This window comes from Salminus brasiliensis, chromosome 21 (genome assembly GCF_030463535.1).
Source record: "Salminus brasiliensis chromosome 21, fSalBra1.hap2, whole genome shotgun sequence".
NCBI lineage: Eukaryota > Metazoa > Chordata > Actinopteri > Characiformes > Bryconidae > Salminus > Salminus brasiliensis.
In genome coordinates, this window is record NC_132898.1 from 27,070,502 (window position 1) to 27,095,357 (window position 24,856).

Below are 24,856 nucleotides of genomic sequence, written 5' to 3' on the forward strand. Positions count from 1 at the left end.
GTGAGGGAGAAAGAGATACAGAAAGAGAGAACAAGGAGAGACAAGGAATGTGTGAGGGAGAGAGAGAGGGATAGAGAAGAGTTGGACTGAGAGAGAGAGAGAGAAATGGAGGGAGAAAGAGAGAGGGATGGAAGGAGAGAGAGAACAGTTGGTAGGAAAAAGAGGGCGCAAGAGAGAGGCTGAGAAAGAAGGAGAGCTGGAGATGGAGAGAGAGCCCCCCCTGGTTTTAATCCTCAGCTATGCTGTAAGATGCAGTGACCCTGATGCAGGTCAGTTTCCCCCCCGTGTGATTCCAGGCAGTCAGGCGTAAAGCTCCGGTACCCTGTGGCCTACCATAGCCCCATAGCCCCCAACCACCCTACAACTCTGCAGATATGGAGCTTATGCTCTCTCTCTCTCTCTCTCTCTCTCTCTCTCTCTCTTTTCCAGTGGATCAAACTGAAACTGAATCTGTGTCCAAAGACATTTCTATAATAAAATATATTACAAAATGAAAATAAACACAAATAAACATAATAATAATAATCATAATCATAATAACTTTAATCTCAAACCCAAGGACACAATACTGTGATGACATGATGCTTCAAGCACTGGGAGGGTGAAAGCTAGCATGTGCTTCCTTTGCTAATGGAAGCTAATGCTGCATCACTGGGCAGCTCAACACACTTAGAGGAGAACACTAACCACCACCTCTGATACATCGGCTAACATTCTCTCCTAGCATTGCACTTACCAGTGTGTGATGGGGGGAGAGGGAGGGCCACCCTACCCACCCATAGAGTGTGAGACCGATTTTGCTCTGGTGGACTGCTGTCCACGGATTGCTGTGGCATCACTGGGGGTCGAACTTGATCGACCAGTTTATTGTGAATTCTGAAATATGAAAATGACATAAAAAGCAGGAATTCCATTAAAAAAAGGAATTTAAAATAAGCTGAACTACAGCTTTGAGGTTGGAAGGTGGAAGAGTAGATGCAGCAGTATTTGTGAGGATTGTGATGAAGGGTTAAGCCTAAAACACAAAACTTGACCAGCAAACCGTCTGACAGCTGCTGGCCTCGCCACTGTGAGTGAAGCCGAAGTGTTAAACCTCTGCATCAGATGCAGTTTCGTTTACTTGGCGTTTGACATGGACAGTCAACAGCACGGGTTGTTTATGTGTTGTTTATGAAGGCATTCTATTGCCCGAGTTTACTCAGCTCTCTCTCTCTCTGTCTCTCTCTCTCTATTCAGGACTGCGAGATCTCTCAGTGTCCCATCACGCATCCCGTTTCTCCCGAGACAAAGGTGGTGCCTCATCCTGGTCATAAAACTCAGTGGCGCTTTGGATCTTGGACTCAGGTACAGGAGCCCGAAAAATGCATAACACTTTTATTACACGCTGGCCTTAGAAAAGTAAGCATAATAAGGATCATCTGTTGTTCTGTCATTTCACAGTGTAGCGCCACCTGTGGGAAGGGCATGCGCATGCGCTACGTCAGTTGCCGCGACAACCAGGGCGGCGTGGCGGAGGACTCTGCCTGCGCTCACCTGCCCAAACCCCCGGCCCGAGAGGTCTGCTCTGTGGGGGCCTGCGGTCAGTGGAAGGCCCTAGAGTGGAGTCAGGTACGTTAGCCATAATTCCCATTCACCTGTAAATCAGATGCACGGTAGCTACTTCCTGTTATCAGCCTGCCTTACCCATTTAGGACCCAAACGTATATACTTAAGGAGTTACAGTTCAGCGAGAAGAGAAGGGGAGGAGCTTATGCTTATAACAGTATGTCTTAAAGTGTATGCTCATATCTTATTATCTATAGCACTAGTCTTCATGTTTTCTTCTACCATAGTTCTCAATAAGTCCATGGTCAAGGTTCCCACAACGGTTTGGACCTCATGGTACAGACCTACAGTACAGTAGGGACAGTAGGGAAAAAGACATGAGGAGTAACCCAAGACTAATGCAGTTTGAACAGACAGTCATGCAGGTTACAGTATGCCCCCCTCAGGTAGTTAAAACAGTCTGCAGTGTGTTGATTAAGCAGTAAAGTGTAAACTCTAGCATTGTTCAAAGTGTTTACACACACATACACACACACACAACAATACCAACACATGCTCCATGTCTAATACACTATGATTTCATGAGCTGAAATAAGATATTAAAGCAAAAATTAGGGTAAAACACTTGTTTAATTTCAGTCATTTATAAATGAGAACAGTGAGTAATTAAGTGTATGTCATACCCTCAGGACATGCGACAGCAAGAGGGAGAGAGACGAAGGAGAGGTGGGGGGGGGGCAAACAAGACTACAGTTACAATAGTAATACTTCTAAACAACTGCAGTTCCATTGGCATTTCATTTTGCTTAGATTAGAGCTCTTTAGGCTGTAGGGTCTTCCTGAATCATCTCATCGCACAGAGAGTTACGTGTTGTTAGAGGTGTGTGTGTGTGTGTGTGTGTGTGTGTGTGTGTGTGTGTGTGTATGTGTATGTGTATATATGCATTTATGCATGTGAGTAAATGCTGAGGGGGAGTAGGACCGTTGTGTTTACAGATGTTTCCCATCAAAATGAGAGCAGTGCTAATACTCCCACTCTCATACACACACACAAACACACACAGACACATGCACACACACATTGGACAAGGGAGGGTTCCCCTGTTATTTATGCCAAAGATATGTAGAGTAGTGCTGCAGGAAGACATTCATTCCAAAGCCTCAGAGACACCGCCAACACAAAACCACTACAGCTGAGAGCTTCAGATGTAAGGAGTTGGAATGAGAAGTTCTACGATAAGTATACGTTCCACTGCCTGGTTCTAAGAGCTGTGGTCCAGTACTGGCCTGTCTGTGAGCAATATGACAATATTTTTCAGAAATTGTGATAAATTATGGTATTGTGATACAAGCAAGTGTATTGTGGTACTTAATGAACACTGACCAACTGCACACTTCAATACAGAGAGCGTAATTCATGTGGTTTAATTAGTGCTGCGTCTATCTCTACTGATGCATTTTGGTCTGCATGTTCAAATATTGTATTAAATATGGTGTATCATGAAATCGTCTTTAAATATCATGATATAATATTTTTACCATATCACCCATATATAATATTTTCACTAGGGATGCACCGATACCACTTTATCCTTTCCGATACCGATCTGTATCTGCAGATACCGATACCAATACCTCTGGCTTAAATACTCGATAGACAGCTATATATTCTGATATTTATAGTGTTCCACTTTTTATAGGTTGTATTTTTTCATTTTTATACCAAATTAGATTTAATAAGCTTGAAGTTTCAGAGCTATGAAAAACTATAAATTGCCACAATGCAGAAACACGTACAAGTAGGGAAGCATGATTTTGCTAAGGTTCACCCAACAGCTTGTAACTTTTCACAAAAAGTGCTTATGCAGCAATTTCACATTCAGGTGCATGTCTCTGTTTAAAAAGGCCTTTAAATAAGCTGCTGAAACTCAACTTCTGGTTTCAGAACCAAAAAAACACCACATGGAAACATCCGGTATAGGCGCAACACTAATTTTTATCATATTGAGAATATCTTGTGATTTGGTGTGGCACAACAGATAGCACCACTACCTGCCACTGAGCTACCACACAGTGTGGGAGACTGGGGTTCGATTCCTGGTTGGGGTGACTATGCTGTGCTACACCAATAAGAGTCCTTGGGCAAGACTCCTATCACTGCATTGGCCCACCTCTGTAATACGAGTAACCTTGTAAGTCGCTCTGGATAAGAGCATCAGCCAAATGCCATAAATGTAAATCTTAGCTATGTACTGTGGTGTTTTTAGGAGGTTGTGTGAAGTGTGTCCACGTTAACACAACTGTTTTAGATGTAAATACACTAATAATTGCTCGTTTTTTGCAAATGTGGAAGACTAGAGTACTTTGTGTTTGCAACAGGTATCATACTGAGGTTGGACTGGAGGGGAGTTAGACTGCCTAATGACCATGTTAAGACCTACATATACTCTTAACTATCTGCCACTATTAATATCACCACTATTAACCATCATTACTCTCATTACTCTGACCATCACTGTCATGACTATATTAAGTTATATTTATATTATATTATAAAAATTATATATTTATATTATATTTATTATATTTAAGTTATACTACACCATGATTATTATATTGTGATTATGAATATGTTGCACACCTGAGCAGTACAACAGTCTTGGTGGTTTGGTGACTTTTATGAATAATTTATAATTAGTTCTGATCAGAGGAGGACAGATGGGTCCCCCCTTGTGAGTCTTCTTCCTCCAGCTCTGAGGGAGCTTTTACTTGCCACTGTCGCCTTTGGCTGCTCACTTGGGGTCTTCGATTTTTCATGTCTCTTTATGTTGTAGATTGTTTTAGTGTCTTTTACTAATTACTGATTTTTGATGTAAAAAGTGTCAAATTTGACTGATTTGATGATTTGAGTTACTGCAAGTGTTGATGGTTTTTGCTACTGTGCTCCGTGTAACCCACCAGACCTTCGCTGATATCGAAAAGCCCTGAATGACCTTTTTAGACCAAAGTCGAACAAACTTTAATAACCTGGCCACTCCAGTTTGTCTGCCCCTGGTAACAAAACTTAGATTTTTGATTTTCCTCTCGAAGCGCACTCTGCTAAGCCTTCCTGTGGGGTATTTCACAAAGCAGGATTTCTCGCTAAGCTGGATAACACGGAGTGCTGTCCAGTAGGAATGTCCCTTAGCTCTCCTGATATTTGGACAGGCTTGAGAGGCTTGACACTTAGCTTCAATTATATGGGTAACTGAGAAAATCCAGCTTAGTGAAATACCCCCATATCCCGAACACCCCCCCCCCACACACACACACACACCCAGGTCGCCAAGTTAAACTTTCTCTATCTCTCTGAGAAGTGACTATCTGGACTGCTGAGCTCAGGAGAGGCACATGGGGACAGACCCAAGTGCATGATGTTTACGGATGTTATCATATTAGAGCAGGTTAAGACTAGTGAAGTGTGCTGCTGTGGCGTGTATAAGAGTTTGTTAACACTATGCATGTGTGTGTGTGTGTGTGTGTGTCTGCCTTCAGTGCTCAGTTTCCTGCGGTCAGGGCAAAGCTACTCGGCAGGTGCTGTGCGTGAACTTCAGTGACCAGGACCAGGTGGTGGACATGAGCGAGTGTGACCCCGACGATCGCCCGGCGACGGAGCAGGAGTGTAACATGGCCCAGTGTCCGTCCCGCTCCACTGATCACGGGGGCTTCCCTCCAAGCTCAGACCCCCGTAAAAGAGTCCCGCCCTCCGGCAGAGCGGACCGTAACCGAGGAGGGCGCTCACACCAGTGGAGGACCGGACCATGGGGAGCGGTCAGTATTCCAAGCTGTCCCAAACAGAACACAGATCACTTATAAGGAGATTATCAGTTAATAACGGTTATCATGGTCTTCTGTATAAAGTTTGTGGACACCTTAGTGAATTCACTAATGCCCTTGTGGCTGAATGCAATCAAATCCTCACAGCAAGGTTCTGAAAAGGTTAAAGAGGCATAAAGTAACCAGGTGTACACAGGGTCTTGGTTCCAGAAGAAACATTGCCTCAGTGGGTGTCCACAAACTTCTGACCGTATAGCTTTTGGAGGAACCTCGGGTGATAAGATGGTATAGGACAATGTTCTACAGTTTTTCCTCCACAGTTTGAAGAAAACAGGCGTGCTTTTCCTGGACAGTAACAGGGCGGGGCAGAGAGCGCATTACTAGCAGGACTTGAGTCATCAGCATTTCCTCTTTTCAGATAAAGACCATTGTCTCTGAATCCTCAAAAATATCCATAGTAGCCAAAAATAGGCCCGTTCTCCCTCTGGGAGATTGTGTCTTCCTTGTACAGGAGGGTGCTGTGTGAGCTGGAATTAGTAGTATATTGTTTCTAGCGTATCTGTCGCGTGTAGCGTATGTCAGGGTATGTAGACCGAGGGTATATGTCACTCTGATGTCTTTCTTTAAATAACCGTTCCATATCTGGGTGGTGTGATGAGAAGGACATTGTAATTTGAGAAGTTAACTCCAGGGTTCTCCAGATTTTTCTTCTGGGTCTCTTTGAGTTCCTTTGGTTGGAATTAAACCAGTAAATTAATAAAATAACTCAAACTAGTGAAAGCAATTCAGGGATGTGATTATTTGGACCATAAGCTCAAATATAAGTATCTAGACATTAGAAAGTATCCCTTCTAATTAGAGAGCTCAGCTACTTTAAGGTGCATTCGTTGCTGATAGAATGGGATGCTCTGAAGCAGATGTATATGAGCCTAAGGCCACCAGCTACCATGTCCAGTGCCAAGCGTCGAGTAGAGGGGTATAAAATTCCACCATTCAGCTGTGGAGTACTGGAATTGCATTCTCTTGAGCTTCATCCAGTACCTTGGGTTCCTAGGATGAATTAGAATGTCAGAACTAATTATCCTACATCAGTACCTGAGCCCATTAATGCGCTTGTTCCTGAATGCAATCAAATCCTCACAGCAATGTCCCAACATCTAGTGTAAAGCCTTCTCATAAGATTAGGGGCTGTTACTGCAGCAAAGGGTGGACAGTCTTGCTGTTAATACCTGTGATTTTAGAAGAATTTCTGGATGTGTCTGCAGACTTTTAGACAGTGTAGTGGCAGTGTAGCTCCAGCCTTTGGTTGGCTGTGATTGTATGGAGGGTGTTCTCACGTTTCTGCGTTCTCATACTTTAGTGCTCGAGCACATGTGCAGGGGGGTTCCAGCGGCGCGTGGTGGTTTGCCAGGACGAGAACGGCTATCCCGCCAACAGCTGTGACGACAGCATCCAGCCCATAGAGCAGCGCTCCTGCGAGTCCGGACCATGTCCACAGTGGGTCTACGGCAATTGGGGCGAGGTACGTCACAGCGCACTTCTACACACAAACACACGTACAAACACTTAAATCAAAAGGTCGAATTTAATGTGAAAAACAAAGCATTTTTACAAATGAAACTCTTAGATAAGTGATTAGAGTTGCGCATTTTGCTACTGTGTGATTTCTGTAGTTTAATTTTCTCATTTTAGGATTTTTTTTCTCCAATAACTTTCTAGCGGTGGAATAAAGAAGGTTAATTTCTGTAAATGGACATTCCTAGCCACCAACACAACCAGCTAATGTGTAGTTTTTTGCCTAAAATTTGTGCAGAACACTGGGATTTCAACCTCTATGGCAAAGTTCATTGAAAGTGGCAATTACAAGGGGACCAAGCACCATGTGCTATTATGGAGCCAATGCTTTTAGACTTTTAGACCCTATTTACTGTAGATGGGAGGTCTCAAAAGAAGATTTTCAGACATGACGTGAATTTGCGTATTTGCTGAACTCAATGAACCCCTGATATTAATCTCAGAGGGCAGCAGAGATTTTAGGTTAAAAAACACTCAAGTGTTCTTCTAGGACTGATGGTGCAAACACTCACCTTTCAAATGTTGTACTTCTTATGAGCTGTCTAAGACGACCAACTAATATTTAGTTTTTGGCTGAAATTGATGTAGAACACAGTAATTTAAACTGCTATGAGAGTTGAAGGCAAATTTCATTGAAAGTGGCAATTACAAGGGGACCAGGCACCATGCGCCATTACGGAGCCAGTGCTACCACTATGTACAGTAGATGTGAGGTCTCAAAAGAAGATTTATGGACATGATTTGAATTTTTATAGCTGTTAACCTTAATAAACTCAATGAATCATTCCAAAACAATTCCCCCTGATATTAATCTCAGAGTTTACTAGAAAATTCAGATTAAAATCATTGAAGCTTGCTAAAGCTCATCTGTTGAGTGTGTTTTTGTCTGTAGAGTGTGCCATTTCTGAAAACTTGCAGTGAAATTACAGAGTGCCAGACCACACAAAATACACACTAAACCAACTATTACCTGAATTCCACATTGAAATTGAGCTCTGCATCAAGCTAAATATGCATATACCCCACAGGTCAGTACAATGGGGATATTCTAGCTTGTACTTTTGGAAATGTTGAGGAAGAACATTTTTCACTGCCTATGAGCTTTCCAAGACAGTCAGCTTACTGTTAGGTTTTGACATAAACTGATGTAGAACACTGTGATTTCAACCTCTATGAGAGTTGAAGGCACATAACATTAAAAACGGCAATCACAAGGGGACCAAGCACCATGTGCTATTATGGAGCCAATGCTTTTAGACTTTTAGACCCTATTTATTGTAGATGGGAAGTCTCAGAAGAAGATTTTTGGACATGACTTGAATTTGCATAGTTTTTGAACTCAATGAACTGCATAATTCTAAAGGAAATCCCCCTGATATCAATTTCAGAGATTTTAGGTTAATAAACACAAGTGTTCTTCTAGGACCTTTTTAAATTGTAATTTTAAATTGTAATTTTAAATGTACTTCTAAAGAACTCTCTAAGACCACCAGCTAATATTTTGTTTTAAGCTGAAATTGATGTAAAACACTGTGATTTCAACCGATATAATAGTTGAGGGCAAATTACATTGCAAATGGCAATCATAAGGGGACCAAGCACCGTGCACCACTGTGGAGCCAGTAGTGCACAAATGATGGACAGTGCTTTTAGACTTCAGCCTCTCAAATGGTATTTTTTAAGAACAACTTGAATAGTTGCTGAACTCAATGAACCACATAATTCCACAAGAAATTTCCCTGATTTTAATCTCATAGCACCAGAAAGTTCTTCTTAGAAAACACTAGGTTTCCTTTGGAGCCGATGTCATTTGAGCTCAGCTACAGGGTTTCAGTTTCTAAACTCAACATTAGTTGTCATGTCTGCCGTAGAATAAGACAGTTAAAATACTCTAAGCTAAAATAAAATAATCTTACAATATTCAGTAATTAGATGTTTTAGCTACATTGACCAGATTTAAGATAATTGCACTTGCCAAGATATAGTGTGCAGTGTTCCTGTGCCTTACATTGTGTTGTATAGTTTGGATTTTAGGGGCTTCCCTGTCTGATGTATGTCTGACAGTTATATGAAGCTTTTCTGTATGTGAAATTCCTGCTATTTGACAAAACTGATCTGGTTGCTAATTCTCTGTTGTCTTGTTCTGCCTCTCTGTCCTACTTCATTCCAAATCCTTCAACTTGCTTCTCTCTCTCTCCCTCTTTCTCTCTCTGCAGTGTTCGAAGCCCTGTGGTGGAGGAATAAAGACGCGGCTGGTGGCTTGTCAGCGGCCCAACGGGGAGCGCTTTAACGACCTGAGCTGTGAAATTCTTGACAAACCGCCGGACCGAGAACAGTGCAACACGCAGTCCTGCTCGGCCAATCCGCACTGGAGCACGGACCCGTGGAGCTCGGTACGCCCGTAAACCCTTCCCTCTTTTTGTTCTCACCACCCACCCCCTCCCCCTTTACCGGCCTTAATCTTCAGCACACTCGGAGCTCGCGCTAAAACCGTAGCATGACAAACCACAAGAGCCAAACCCAAGTGATCCTTTTCCGTGTCTGATCTTTAAGCGTCAGAAGTTGCTGCTTAACTTTTGATGACTGCGCCTTTAAAAAAAAAAAATTAATTAAAAAAAAACATACCAAACATACCCTTAGAGATGTGCCAAGTAGTCCAAAAAGTAAAGCTAGAAGGTTATTAATAATTCAAGACCAAGTGAGTCTTTTAGAATTGAATCTAGCATCGTAGTTGGTTAGTTTTCTAATTTATTATGTAAGACATTTAGTGTACAGCACGTTAGAGCATCCTTCCATAATTCATATATCTTCTTATTTTGTATATGAGGACTTTTCAAAGGGCTTTCTGTGTCAGTTGTGATGGTAAACATGCCACAGTACAAAAGCTAATTCATGTACTGTTTTATCCGATATCGCAAACTGCGCAAAGAAGAAAATGATGTAAAGGCACCAGTATTGTAGCGTTGTATAGGATTTGTTTATTTGTACTGAAGATGTAAACATTAGTCGCTTTTCTATATTGAAACTTTTACCATTTTTTTACGTTTTAACTGAGGCAGAAGCGTCTGCAGCAGTGCTCCAGTTTGACAGTTTTGTCACCGCCCTCCCTAGAGTGGGTTTATTTTCCAAACCCACGGTATTCCAGTATCCACGGCACATTTCACAACAAGGTGCTCGAACTGTATGAACATACTGATTACTGTACATGTTCTGTCTCATGTATTAGCTTGCAAGTGGTTTGGTCACCGTGAATATCAAGCTCTCTTGACTTTCTGCTCACAACCATACCTCACTTCGAAAGCAACTCAGCCAGCCATTAACATATGAATCTTGCAATGGTGCTTTCTGAAAACAAGGGAGACTTGATCTAAGGATCCTTTATATATATATTTAGGGCGCTATAGGTATTTTTTGGTATATTTAAGATTACTTGAGACTTTTAACAGTAATCGGATAGATTTAACACTTTTACGAGTTTTATCTTAGTCTTAATGCTAATTCTATGTTGTATTTTTTTTAAGTCTCAACAGTTTTTCAGTCACACTCTGTGTGCACTTGCAAAAGTGTGTTTCTAGCCAAAGTCCTTTTTCCTAAAAGTAAAGCAAGAAAAAAAAAAGAAAAAGGGGAGGCCTGTTTAGTTTCACATCCCCGGAGCTTGTTCTCTTGGCCACTCATCAGTGTCTACCTCATTCTCAATTAACCCTCACCCAACCCCCCAACCCCCAAACTCTCTGGCCTCCCCACATCTGGATGGCCATTTATTATAGCTTTAGTAACACAACATTAGCAACATCACTCACATCATTATATCTTGCCGTATGTTTCTGTAGCATTTGGGACCAGCCTCTCAGGTGCAGAGATTGAAGGAATTCTCTATTGCACAATGCATTGGTGGCTAAAGGCCAAACGATGTATGACCGCTACTGGAGACGAGCAGCATCTGTGCAGTTTTGCAAAGCTAGTGGCTTGTTAGCTACTGTTAATGAGTCGTTTAACATTTGGGAGCCGTCTCTCAGGTGCAGATGATGAAAATGATGCTAGCAGTGAACACAAGCTCAGCCGAGACATGTTTGGAGTCCAATATTTTGCTTCTGTAGGTTTGCATTAAAACTGCAGGCCTAACATTGCTTACACCTGTAGTCAGTAGTGACCCAAACCCCTCATGCTTCTCTCATCTGGTTCAACTACGTCCAGGTCTTTATTATTGCTCAACGAGACTTGTTGATGAGGTTTGGGCCACATTACGACTAACTGTGAAGTGTCAAAACTTACTAATTTAAAATTTAGTAATTTCTTACTAAAGACCAATAAAAGAATTGCCAAGAAGTTCCGACCATCTGTGTTTGGATAAGATTTGAGCGACAACTGGTTGACTCCAAGTGTTTGTTAGCAATGTTAGCCTTGTAGCTTCGCCCCTAAACTAAACATGTCTTGGCTGATGGACTGCGACTGGGGTCTGAAGTCTGAAACTGTGCTTGAGTTAAGCTATCCATTCTTACGGAATTCCTCCTATTTCGAAGCACATTATTTATCCGAACGACTCACGATTGAAGAGTGCCAAGAGTTCCAAAGAGTGCCAGATGGTGCTTCAAATTCAAGTGTTTAGTAGATGCCATTCTTCCAAAGACTCTTGAGGTACCCTGAGTGGACGGTGCTTATCATTGTCCACTAAGATGATAAGAACCTGATGGCAGTATTAGTATTAAGGTTGTGTCAAGTGACTTGGGCATCTCTGTATATTTATGTAAGTATCTGTATTTATTTCTGCTGCTCAATGTATTGAGTTTAATGTCCATATTTAATTTGTTTTTTTGTTTTTTGTTTTTTTCTACACATTTGCGTTTTATGGCTGTGAACGAAAATTACACAAAGTAAAGCAGAGGAGTAAATTACATTTGTCATTTTCTTTATTTTTGTTTGGTTTGTATTAGTTTTATGAATATTTTTGAAGCGATGTAAACATGGGTTTTAAGAAATGATTGCTGTAGCTCATAGCTTGTCCCAGAGTGTTACGTTTTTTGTAACCAAGGTATTGAATATTAAAAACATCAGTAAAGATGAACATTGTCTGTACATGCATGAAACTGTACTGAAATACTGAAAGTAAAGACATTCTTGCTGTAGATCCATGTTTAGAGGTATTGTCACTATAGCAGAACCTCTCAACTCAAGCTATTTATTGGTATCCATTGTGTTTGAATATTTGATGGTGACGAACGAACCAAAACTACTTGTAAAATTTTGTTACATTAGCTGGTATTAAAAATAGAAACCACTTCAGAAGTTACCACTTCAGAAATATGAGGTTTTGATACATCACTAGTATGCTAACATGCTAGTTTAGTAGTATGAAAATAATGTATTGGTGCTACTCTGTAACCAAAATCTCTAAAACATTGTCGATTTTTTTATCCTTGATAAAGTTACTGGTTCAGAGAAGAGGTTTTGATACAATGTTAGCACACGAACATGCTAGTTTGTTAGCATGATAACAATGGAAGGATGCTACTCTGTTACCAAAACTGCTAATTATTGTTTCTATCCTCTATAAAGTTACTAGATCAGAGATAAGAGGTTTTGATACAATGTTAGCATATAAACATGCTAGTCCGGTCATATGATAACAATGGAGGGATGCTACTCTGTAACCAAAATCGCTAATTGCTGTTTTCCGCCAGGCTCCAGTTATTTGAAGCCTTTATTGATCACATCAGCGATCATATTAGGATGGACATCCCATAAAAGTTGAGTCCACGTATCCAGGATGGAGAATGTTCAACCTTTTTGTCTATGCTCGAAATACCTGCCGAGCGAGCGAGTTTTCTATGCTGCTAATGCTAATGTGGAGTGATGGTGGTGTGGCGCTGACAGTCACTCCAGTGGACACTGTCACCGAACAATGGCGGAGGGGCGCAGGAGGGCACGTAGGGTCAGAGGTGGCCTTTGATCTGTGCGGAGGCCCCCGTCCTGCGTTTCCTTACGTGCATAATCATGGGAAAAGAAACGATCGCCTGTACACAGTGGCCCCCCTTCGCTCTTGATGTCTCTGTTATTTTGATGCAGGGGGGTGGGGGTAGGGTATGGGTAGGGTAGGGTAGGGGTGGGGTGGTTGTTAGCCTTCTCACACACTTGTAAGCTGGATTGTTCACTGGATTTCTGATGTGTCGTATGGCTTAGCATAGAGCGTCCGATAGCTAGTGATGAATAAACTTGGAATGGTTACCTCCAACTCTTTTCTTTGAGTTTTGTTGCACATTATATTATATTATATTATACTATATTATATTATATTACAATATATTTTATTTACATTTATGGCATTTAGCTGATGCTCTTATCCAGAGCGACTTAAAAGGTTACTCGTATTACAGAGGTGGGCCAGTGTAGTGTTAGGAGTCTTGCCCAAGGACTCTTCTTGATGTAGTGCAGCATAGTCTCCTGGACCAGGAATCAAACCCCAGTCTCCCACTTGGTGTAATGGCTCAGTGGCAGGTCGTATATATATATATATAAAATTAAATTAAATTATATTATATAATATTTTATATTGTTTGTCTGGTGTGTTCTGATGGCTGTACAATGTCTCATGAACCTCATTCGTTGTTTTTGTTTCCATTGCTGGTTTGATTATACCCTAGTGCACAGCATTGTATGTATGGCTGCCCTCATTCATACCGTATCTGACCAATGGGGGCAAATCCGTTCTCCAGGGTGGTTTATAAGCCGAAGAGGGAAAACTGTGCGTCAAATGACTTTGACCCAGCATTGGGATAATTCTCAGGGCAATAGTAGGTCATTTGAGCGGGGAGAGTTCATGTTCAGGGTTCATAAAAGCTGAAAAATGATCTGACATTTAAAAAGCCGTGGGGGATTGGCAGCCTTCCCCGCTAAACACCAGCAGCCTCCAAACATTACAAACACGCACCAGACAATGCAGTTATCTCAAATATGCTAATGGACTATTAGCCTATGTCACGAAGCTATGCTGTAGAACCTAATTGGGTGAGGTGACCACTCTTATGGGTGTAGAAAACATCTGGCCTGGTGTTTTAGGTGGTTTTAGCTTATTTTTAATGGGTAACTTGTACTCGTCTTAGGGGCTGTATAAAAGAGTCTGGGGTCCACGTTATCACCTACGTTAGCATTCAAAAGTCTGCAATTAGTGCTTTGAACAACTAACTTTTTTGGTTAGACATTAATGTAAAAATGTATTTTAATATGCTTGATATATTGAATATCACAGCTTTAAAAAAAACTCATAGGATGCAATTATTATGCCAGAAAAATTATTGTATCAACAGAGAAATTGATTGAAAAAGCGGCTTAGGTTTGATAATTAAGTTAAAAATAAAATGAATATCATTATTTTAATAAAAAAAAGTAAATGATGTATTATTTATTAGCGTCCTGTTCACAGAAGTATTTAATTATTGAGTAAAACGTCAAAAAAATATTTAGTATAAATATTTTTTAATATATAAAATTGTAATATTTGAGACGTATTTCATATAATTTGACAAAAATACTAATAATCTGACCAAAATATTGGGCAAGGCTGTGTGTTAATAGTGGAGTAGTGGAGAAGCTCCAGTATGAATTCAGTGATGCAGATCTGCACCAGTGTGTATTTGTCATAAATGGGAAGAATAGAAATTTGGTGGGAATGCCACCCTTCCTCCCCCTCACCAAAATTCTGTCCTTTCCATTACCCCGGATGTAACCTGTTACATCTTCATCAGTGAATTCGTACTGGAGCCTCTCCCCCAAACAGATCACTTCTGACGAATCAAGGCAGCAGCTTTACATTCAAGAAACCTGACCTAACCTAAGTGCTGTATTGATTGTATGTGGTGCAACATCACTTACTATGTACTGGCCTCAGATTCATAGGGGTTAATGGGAAGGGCCTGCTTGAGTGTCACCTACTACAAGCTGTGGTAGATGATACTATCAGTGGTAGCCCATATTGTAGCCCATACCACTCCATAAGTCACACCTGCACTGCTTGTGTAGACCATATTAAATATTATAAATTATAAATGCAAATATTATAAAGTGAGATTTGAATGTAAAACCTTGCTCTAATGCAGGTTCAGACACACAAACACTTATGCAAACACTCCGGAGTCCGAACTGTCGGGTTAGAAAGTGTGTGTTCACATAGCAAGACTCGTAGACGGGGTTGTAAACAGATTTATTGCTGGCGTCTGAACACAAAGAATCATACAAGTGATGTTTTTATTTATTTTATTAACATTTTATTTGGAAAAATGCAACATTTTATTAATTCTGGTGGTTGATTTTATTTATTTGTTCCTTTCATTTATTTAAATATAAAAAATGTAATGTATTTATTAATATATTCAATATTATTCATACTGAATGTACATGTAATATATGTTTTTATTTCAGACCAGTGTGTGTCTCACTGTAAAAAGCTCAGCAAATCATATTAAAAGCCTTTTTTATGGCATCTGTCTGAAAGTGAGCTCCATCAGAGCGAGCGCTGAATGAATGCAGAACTAATGCGACTCAGATACCTGCGAATGTTCCTTTTTCCGAGCGCCCTAGCGCCCGCCTTCCTCGAATCCAGGGCCCCCCTTTTAGCTTCTGTAAAGAGGTCAAAGTTCAGCTGGTTCCAGCTCTCCGTGCGAGGCCTGCTGTGCGGCGCACTCGTTCAACCCTGGACCTGTCGCATCGTATCCATCCTCACGCCGCACAGCCCTTTGATTAGCCGCTCACTCTCCGGCCCTCCAGAGGCCCAGAGTCGCTGACCATCCCTCCCACCTACACCCTGGCACATAGAAGCCCTGCAAGGGGTGTGGGGTTGGGGGTGGGTTGGAGTATTCAGGCCTTTCTGCACTTACTGAACTCAACCTGGATCCAGAAGGACCTTGCTGCCGTTTTCGGCTTGCAGAGCGAATCGGAGAATCTTGTGATTTGCCTCTGGCCGCCTTCCCATTTCCATGTAAGGGCACTGAAAGATAAGCCCCTGCCATGTGTGATGAGGAAACACACGCTAGGTTTCTGCGAAATTCGGAATATAGAAAATGAAATTTCTGCTTTCGTAGCCGCTTCTGAGGTTGGGTGAACTTCACGGAACATTAGGGCAGATCTTGATGTTCTACCTAGTTAGAAACTGTAGCGCGACTTCTTAAAATACCTCATTTTGGAGTGTGTTATTAGAAAAGACTTTTATTTTGTATGTGTGTAAGAGATTTCTTTCTTAGAACAGGCTGAGTGTAGTTTTTTAGGCATATGAACGAAAGGCTAAGATGGAATTCTTGTGAATTTATGAATATAGGCAACATACTAGTTCACTTCATGTTATGACAGATTTGAACATTATTATGTGTGAATGTGGGATTTCTGATTAGAAAATTACTGGATAGTAACGTAGGCAATGAGGTCAGTGTAGCTAGCTAACAACACCTAAGTGGCTAGCCTGATCCACCAGACAGTTATCTTTAGTAACTTTATTTTTAAAAAATGACACTTTAACTATCCTATAAGTGTGTTGTGCTCAAAATAATTGTAAGTTGGATTAATAGCCCTGGATATTTTTATATTTTGAGCAAAACTTGCTGCTTAGCTTAAATTTAGGGTACTAATTTATGTTTATAGCTCAAGACATCGTGTCGTTTCAGTTCATATTCTGTCAGATTTGAACTTAATGATGAGTGTGTGTGTGTTTGTGTGTGTGTGTGTGGGGGGGGGGGGGGTGTACGATATGGAAAATGTTTTTCAGGCTAGTAGTGCAGGCTACAAGGTCAATGTAGTGGCTAGCCTGATCAATCAGACAGTAATCTTCATTTCTTAACAAAAAATGACACTTTTACTTTCCTAAGAGTGTGTTATGAACAAAACAATTGCAGGTTGATTTAATAGCCCTGAAAAAGACAATATTTTGGCCAAAACAGTTGTGCGCTACAATTTCTGCTTAGCTTAGGTTCAGGCTACTTGAATTTATGGATATAGCTTAAAGTATCATTCTTAGCTTGATGATCAGGTGCTAATCAATAGAAATCTCGTAAACAAATCTAAAGTAAATGTTAGCTCAATGAATAACACAAATATTGATATTGATATTTTGACAAAAACAGAGCTACGAAATCTCATTCGATTTAACGGGAATGTTTCGTAAAGTGGGCCGAGCCCAAGAAACGTAGCAAGGAAAGAGCACTTTTTTGTTACATAAGTCTGTTACAAATGATTCGGTCAGTGTTTAGTTGTTAATCCCTCAAGCACTGTGCAAAAACCCACTTTTGCCAACATTTTATATTCTGACAACATTTTGACTATAATTGTACAGTAATTTGGGTGATTGTTCACATGGAGATTTTCACCTTTTTCTCACGTGTGACCCACATTTCTCCCCTGCCAGTAATTGCCCATTGTACCACAGCGGTAATCTGACAGATGGTACAGTACGAGCATAACTAATTGCTTCTCTGTGTGACTTTTTCCCTCTTTGCTCTTGTTCTTCTGCGTAGTGCTCCGCCTCCTGTGGGAGAGGGTACAAGTACCGCAACGTGACCTGCGTCGGCCACTCCGGCCAGCCAATCCCAGAGGAGGACTGCCGCCACTTGTCCCACCCCCAGAAGCAGAGGCGGTGCAGAGGCGGCCGCTGTCCCAAGTGGAAGACGAGCGCCTGGGGAGAGGTAACTGTCAAGTGCAATAGACTATTGCGACACACAGGCAATACACTCACACACACTACACACTACTATCAGATTCACAAAACAGACATGGAAAGCTTTTGCCTCCGATCATATCATGATTTAAATGGAGAAGTAATCAGAGCAAACCTGCATACTGAGATGCCCTATATGTCTGGATGCTCTTTCTTTCACTCTTTAATTTCTATATTGCTGCTGCTTTTGATGAATTTTTTTTACCAAAAATCAGTGTTTATTTATTTTATATTTTATTTATTTTAATATTCATTTGTTTGACACCATAACATGTGCTGGAAATTGGTCAGCAATATGCACTGGTGTACTTTATGCACATTAAAGCAGTGCGCTAAGTATAAATAGGGCTTTATTACCATGCCATACATTTTGCACGGTGTAGATTGTTAGTGATCAGTGATTTTACAAATCCGGCCCAATGTTACTAATCTAGGAGAGATTTCACCACATACATTATTTCTAGACACTCGATGATGACTGCTGATAATACGTGCATCTTATTTTAGGCACATCAGCAGTGCTGATGGTCTTAGGTCTTTATGTGCAGTGAATTGATATATAGCGATGGGTTTGAGTGTTGAGTCTGGAGAGATCAGTGTGGGCGGTCATGGATCTATCAATGTTAAGAGTCCCAAAGGTGGCTAGAAAGCCTGTAAATTCCTAAAAAATTTACAGTGCTGTTGATGTTACATGGGATTATGATTTATTTCTGAGGTCTTTCCCAGTGGACTGGAGAAGAGGTGTGTGTGTGCGTGTATGTGTGTGCATTTGTGAGAGGCCTGGTCTCTGCTTTACTGCCAATGCCTTTGAAATGATCTCCAGGAAAGACCCTCTTCTCCCCTCCTCTTGGTCGGTCACAAAAGTGAACATCTGTAGATCCTGAGAGAGACAGTGAGAGAGACAGACAGACAGTATTCACAGTATCAGGCAATGCAATACCTTCCCAATGTGCACCTAAACATCTGGAAAGCTCCCTCTCCCCTCAGTAAATAGGTTGGAGCCGCACACATCTGTTTCCCATACTTCAGATGTGTGTGTGTGTGTGTGTGTGTGCATGTGTGAGCATTGTAGGAATCCCAGACAAGCTCTTCATACCTCTGAACACATTATTATAAAGAGTAAGGCAAAGCAGATGTGTTTCAGAAGATGCTTCGCCTGATGTTAGACGAAGAAGAACGTGGCACTGGCGGAATGATGAAACCCATCCAGCTGGTGCAGTTATAGTCTCGGGGTCAGTGGGACACTTATTTAATGCTGGATATCACTTAAGAGGTGGTTCACCGGCAGACATACGCACAGTACCCATGCTTCACGTTCCTCCTAGCCGCTGTTGGGACACTGTACAGGCTTTACTGTAGCTGTAGCGCAACTCACTTTTGGGCCTGTTCAGTGTGGAGTCTGCTATCCACATTTTACATCTACACAAGTATGCAGGATCACACAGAATACACTATATGTCCAAATACTTGTGGACAACCCTTATAATGAATGCATTTATCTACTTTGCGGATACAGATGTGCAAATGCTCACTCTGACACAGAGAAGTACTGCCAATAGAATTGGACTCTCTGGAGCAGATAAACATGAACCTATTGGCACCATGCTGCCTAATGCCAGGCGTGGGCTATGAGGGGCAAGAAGCCCCCCAGCAGTGAGCTGTAGAGCAGTGGAAGAGCTGTGTTCTCCTGAATGATGGTTGGTGCTCCATTCAATATTTTTGGGATGAGTTGGGGAGTTGGGGATAAGGTGGGTTGGTGATCATCCAACATCCTGACCTCACTAATGTTCCTGCTGATGAATCCAGTCAAATCCTCACAGCAACAATACGAAACAATGAATGAGCAGGTGTCCCATTACTTTTGTCCAACAGTTTTTTTTTATTCTTTTAAACTTTTTTTTACCACAATTTAGCTGAGTTAATGTCATAGCATCCAGCGCTAGCCACTGTAGCATGGCTGAAGGGACAGGAAGCACAGGCACATGTTCCCTTACGCTATAAATGTAAGGCTAAAGGCTTAGCCAGTTTAGTAGCCTATACTGTACTGTATGTAGCTGTAGTTAGCTACTAGCATGGCTGAAGTGAGGTTAAGGAGTTTACGGACGACATTTTCTTTATTTTATAAGCCGAAACGCAATTGAATGTTCATAATCGCTCCCGAAGGAAATACGGCTAACAGATTCACAGGGATTTGTTTACCCTACATAAATATTCCCTAGTCCTCATTGCACTTGTCATATAGATAAGAATTATGGCAAAGGTGCAGCAGTGATTTCCCTAAAGCTATAGTAATAAGGCTAAAAAAGGCTAATAAGACTAAAGGCTAAACAACTAACCAGCTTAGTCTATACACTAGATACTGTGCTGTAGCTGTAGTTAGCTACTGTAGCATTTGTTGAAGTCACTCTTGAGTGATTTACTAAATTTACCAGACTAAATTTTATGTGCTAATGCAAATATGCAGCAATTTGTTGCTGTACAATTTGATAGATAGACAAAAATGTATTGATCTGAAGGGAATTGCATCTTAGCCTACACCGCTAGCTACTGGTTGAAGTGGTTCTTTGCCAACAACTTTGACCTTGCTATTCTTGTCATATTTATCAGCATTATTGTATAAAAGCTTGATGAATATACAGCTTAGTCAATGCTCACTTCACAGTGAGCACAGAATGACCAGAAACGTCTATGGACGTTCATTACTGAGCCAGCCTGGCTTGACTGTTGGTCTAGTTAATTAGCACTATGTTGCCTCAGGTGTTGTAAATAATGCTAACAGCTTAGCCTACACGCCTCGCTACTGTAGCCCGGCTGAGGTGACTCTGTGCTACGGTTTCTTCTGTGCTTAGGTGCCATTGAATTCCTGTCAGCTTTCCGTCAGCTTTTCATGTTTAACTTCTTTTTAACATTAAAATCGAACTTTATCGAGTCCGTTTAGACCTTTAGAAGGTAGAGTGTTCTCAGCTGAATGCTTTTGAGAATTAGAGAACAAACTTTGGTCAGTTTACATAAGACCCAGTGTGTGTTTTTTCTCTATCTCACTCTTTCTGTGTGCTGACATGCCAGATCAGTCCAGATTGTGCCCAGATTCCAGCCAATTAAAACACTTTACAAGCAGCATGTAACGATCAACAGCTTCACAATTCTGCACCTTTCCCTCATAAAGCCTCACCTATAAAACTGCACACTCATTAAGTAATGGAGCCACTCTTTAACACAAGGCCTGAATGAAGAGCTATGTGATATATACTGAGTTATATGATATACATGTACATGTGTGTGTATGTATATATATATATATATACACACACACACACACACACATATATATATATATACATATATATATATATTACTTAACTCTACACTCAACTACACTACTCAACTCTACACTCAGCTTTACACTCAACTACTCTACTCAGCTTTACACTCAAGTACACTAATCAACTCTACACTCTGCTTTACACTCAACTACACTACTCAACTACACTAGTCAATGTTCCACTCAACTCTACACTCAACTCTACTACTCTACTATACTACCAAACTCTACTAAACTCAACACTCAAGTCTTACACTCAACTCTACACTCAGTCCTACTACTCTACTATATTACTAACCTCTACTCAACACTACTACTCAACTACCCTACTCAACTCTACACTCAGCTTTACACTTAACTACACTTCTCAGCTTTACACTCAACACTACTACTCAACTACCCTACTCAACTCTACACTCAGCTTTACACTTAACTACACTACTCAGCTTTACACTCAACTATACTGCTCAACTCTACACTCAGCTTTACACTCAACTACACTACTCAGCTTTACACTCAAGTACACTACTCAACTCTACACTCTGCTTTACACTTAACTACACTACCCAACTACACTAGTCAATGTTCCACTCAACTCTACACTCAACTCTACTACTCTACTATACTACCAAACTCTACTAAACTCAACACTCAAGTCTTACACTCAACTCTACACTCAGTCCTACTACTCTACTATATTACTAACCTCTACTCAACACTACTACTCAACTACCCTACTCAACTCTACACTCAGCTTTACACTTAACTACACTTCTCAGCTTTACACTCAACACTACTACTCAACTACCCTACTCAACTCTACACTCAGCTTTACACTTAACTACACTACTCAGCTTTACACTCAGCTACCCTCATCAACTCTACACTCAGCTTTACACTTAACTACACTACTCAGCTTTACACTCAACTACCCTCATCAACTCTACACTCAGCTTTACACTTAACTACACTACTTAGCTTTACACTCAACTACCCTCATCAACTCTACACTCAGCTTTACACTTAACTACACTACTCAGCTTTACACTCAACTATACTGCTTAACTCTACACTCAGCATTACACTTTACACTACTCAGCTTTACACTCAAGTACACTAATCAACTCTACACTCTGCTTTACACTCAACTACACTACTCAACTACACTAGTCAATGTTCCACTCAACTCTACACTCAGCTCTACTATACTACCAAACTCTACTAAACTCAACACTCAAGTCTTACACTCAACTCTACACTCAGTCCTACTACTCTACTATGTTACTAACCTCTACTCAACACTACTACTCAACTACACTACTCAACTCTACACTCAGCTTTACACTTAACTACACTTCTCAGCTTTACACTCAACACTACTACTCAACTACCCTCATCAACTCTACACTCAGCTTTACACTTAACTACACTACTCAGCTTTACACTCAACTATACTACTCAACTCTACACTCAGCTGTACACTCAACTACACTACTCAACTCTAAACTCTAAACTCAACTCGACTACTCAGTTCTACTCAACTCTACTAAACTCTACAGTCACCCTTACTACTCTACTATATTACTAACCTCTACTACTCAACACTACTACTCAAATATACTATATATATATACACATTTGTTCTGCTCTGTTGTCAGGTTCTCATATATACAGAAGCTTTAGGCACATAGGGTTGACTTTACTTTGTATTACTGCACCACAGCCAGAACTGCTAGATCCTATTCTCATATCCAGTCCAAGCTGGAGAGTCTCCAAACAAATTCCAAGAAGGGTCATATTCCGTCTGTTTGTGAACAATAACATCAAGTGTAGCGGACAGTGTGAACCCTTTCACCTCGCTCTCGTGTTCTGGCTTGACCCCAGCTGTAGTCTGGTACCTATTACTGTTGTGCACCGAATGCACTTCGATGCACAGGATGTCTCTGCACTGAGCAGAGAGGTGTGCAGAGTATAACAACTGAAAGACAGCTCCAGTAGAAGTGTAAAAACACTACTGCAGAAATGAGTAACTTATATAACTGCAGTGGACCTTTCTAGTACAACCATCACCTATCAGAAACTCCATGACACCTTCACCTTTCTCCCAAAGATCAGCGAATGATGTGAGGCTTCAGTGGATGTCCAGTTTTGAGCCTACCTGGCCTGACTACAGTTGGCCGAAAATACATTGTTGATCTTGTTGACCTGACCTAAATATGGATGCTAGTTGTTCTTAGCTGGATTTTCCAAAAGCATATTAAGAAAATAGTTAATAGAGCATCACGCTCAACTCTAAAAATATAGCATCATGCTCAACTCTACTACTTAACTTTACTACTTAACTCAGCACACAAATCTACTACTCAACTATACTACTCTACACTCAACTCTACACATAAATCTACTACTCAACTCTACTACTCTACACTCAACTATACACACAAATCCACTACTCAACTATACTACTCTACACTCAACTATACACACAAATCCACTACTCAACTATACTACTCAACTATACTACTCTACACTCAACTATACACACAAATCTACTACTCAACTCTACTACTCTACACTCAACTATACACACAAATCTACTACTCAACTCTACTACTCTACACTCAACTATACACAAATCCACTACTCAACTCTACTACTCTACACTCAACTATACACACAAATCCACTACTCAACTATACTACTCAACTCTACTACTCTACACTCAACTATACACACAAATCTACTACTCAACTCTACTACTCTACACTCAACTATACACACAAATCTACTACTCAACTCTACTACTCTACACTCAACTATACACACAAATCTACTACTCAACTCTACTACTCTACACTCAACTATACACACAAATCCACTACTCAACTCTACTACTCTACACACAAATCTACTACTCAACTTTACACTCAACTCTACTAATCAACTTTGCACTCAACACTACTACTCAGCTGTATTACTCAACTCAACAACTCAACTCTGCACACACCTCTAAACTCAACTATACTATTCAACTCCACTTCTTAACTTTGCACTCAACTCTACTACTGAACTTTGCACTCATCTCTACTGCTCAACTTTGCACTCAACTCTACTACTGAACTTTGCACTTAACTCAACTTTACACTCAGCTCTACTATTCAACTCTACCACTCAACTGTACTACTTACCTCTACACTCAACTCTACTTAACTCTGCTAAAGCAGTCTTTCTCAGAACTATGTCTACATCTAGACTTTGTCTAAATTTAGTGCTTTTAACATCCATCAAAGTAGTTGTCTTTTCTAGGTCTTTAAACATCATTCTCTGTACTATATAGACCTCTTGTTTCTTAGAGTGCAGGTCTACTGTATTGCTTCCACCCTTCAATCAGCTACTGGTAAGGTTAAACAAGTGACGTGGCTTTTCCTAGTCTTGCAGCGTGTTCTGTTGTAGCTTGTAATACAAGCTAAACTTCATGCACCCAAATGTCTCATCTAACCACATTCATTATACTATAACAAACTGAGGTTTGGAGTAGAACCCGTTTAGAGTCGTCAGACTCAACAATGGCGATACACCACTGGGCTGTGGAGCGGTGGAACTGCGTTGTCTGGAGGGATGGAGAGCAATCCAGTACCTTCAGGAGGAGTTGGAGTGGCAGAACTGATCATTCAGCATCACTACCTGACTTCACTGATGCTCCTGTGGGGCTGAAGACAAACAAGTCCACACAGCAATGTTCCAACCTCTAATGTAAAGCCTCCTAAATAGGATAGAGGCTGTTACTGCAGTAAAAGAGAGAACGAGCTGCCTGCTAATACTGATTTCAGAAAAAGATTGGTAGAGCAGGAGTTACTGGACCTCCCAGGTGATTGAGATCCAGGCCTGTTCCGTTATTCGACATC

At 40.9% G+C, this 24,856-nt stretch overlaps 1 protein-coding gene across 1 annotated transcript in view; it reads left to right on the forward strand.

Moving 5' to 3' along the window:
* Positions 1-24,856, forward strand: part of adamts9 (ADAM metallopeptidase with thrombospondin type 1 motif, 9) — a 92,284-nt gene that overhangs the window by 38,065 nt on the left and 29,363 nt on the right. Inside the window, exons 24-29 of the mRNA XM_072665386.1 lie at positions 1,237-1,344; positions 1,441-1,608; positions 5,080-5,355; positions 6,722-6,883; positions 9,153-9,329; positions 17,430-17,597. Coding sequence (XP_072521487.1) covers positions 1,237-1,344; positions 1,441-1,608; positions 5,080-5,355; positions 6,722-6,883; positions 9,153-9,329; positions 17,430-17,597 — 1,059 coding nt within the window. The remainder of the gene's footprint in view (positions 1-1,236; positions 1,345-1,440; positions 1,609-5,079; positions 5,356-6,721; positions 6,884-9,152; positions 9,330-17,429; positions 17,598-24,856) is intronic.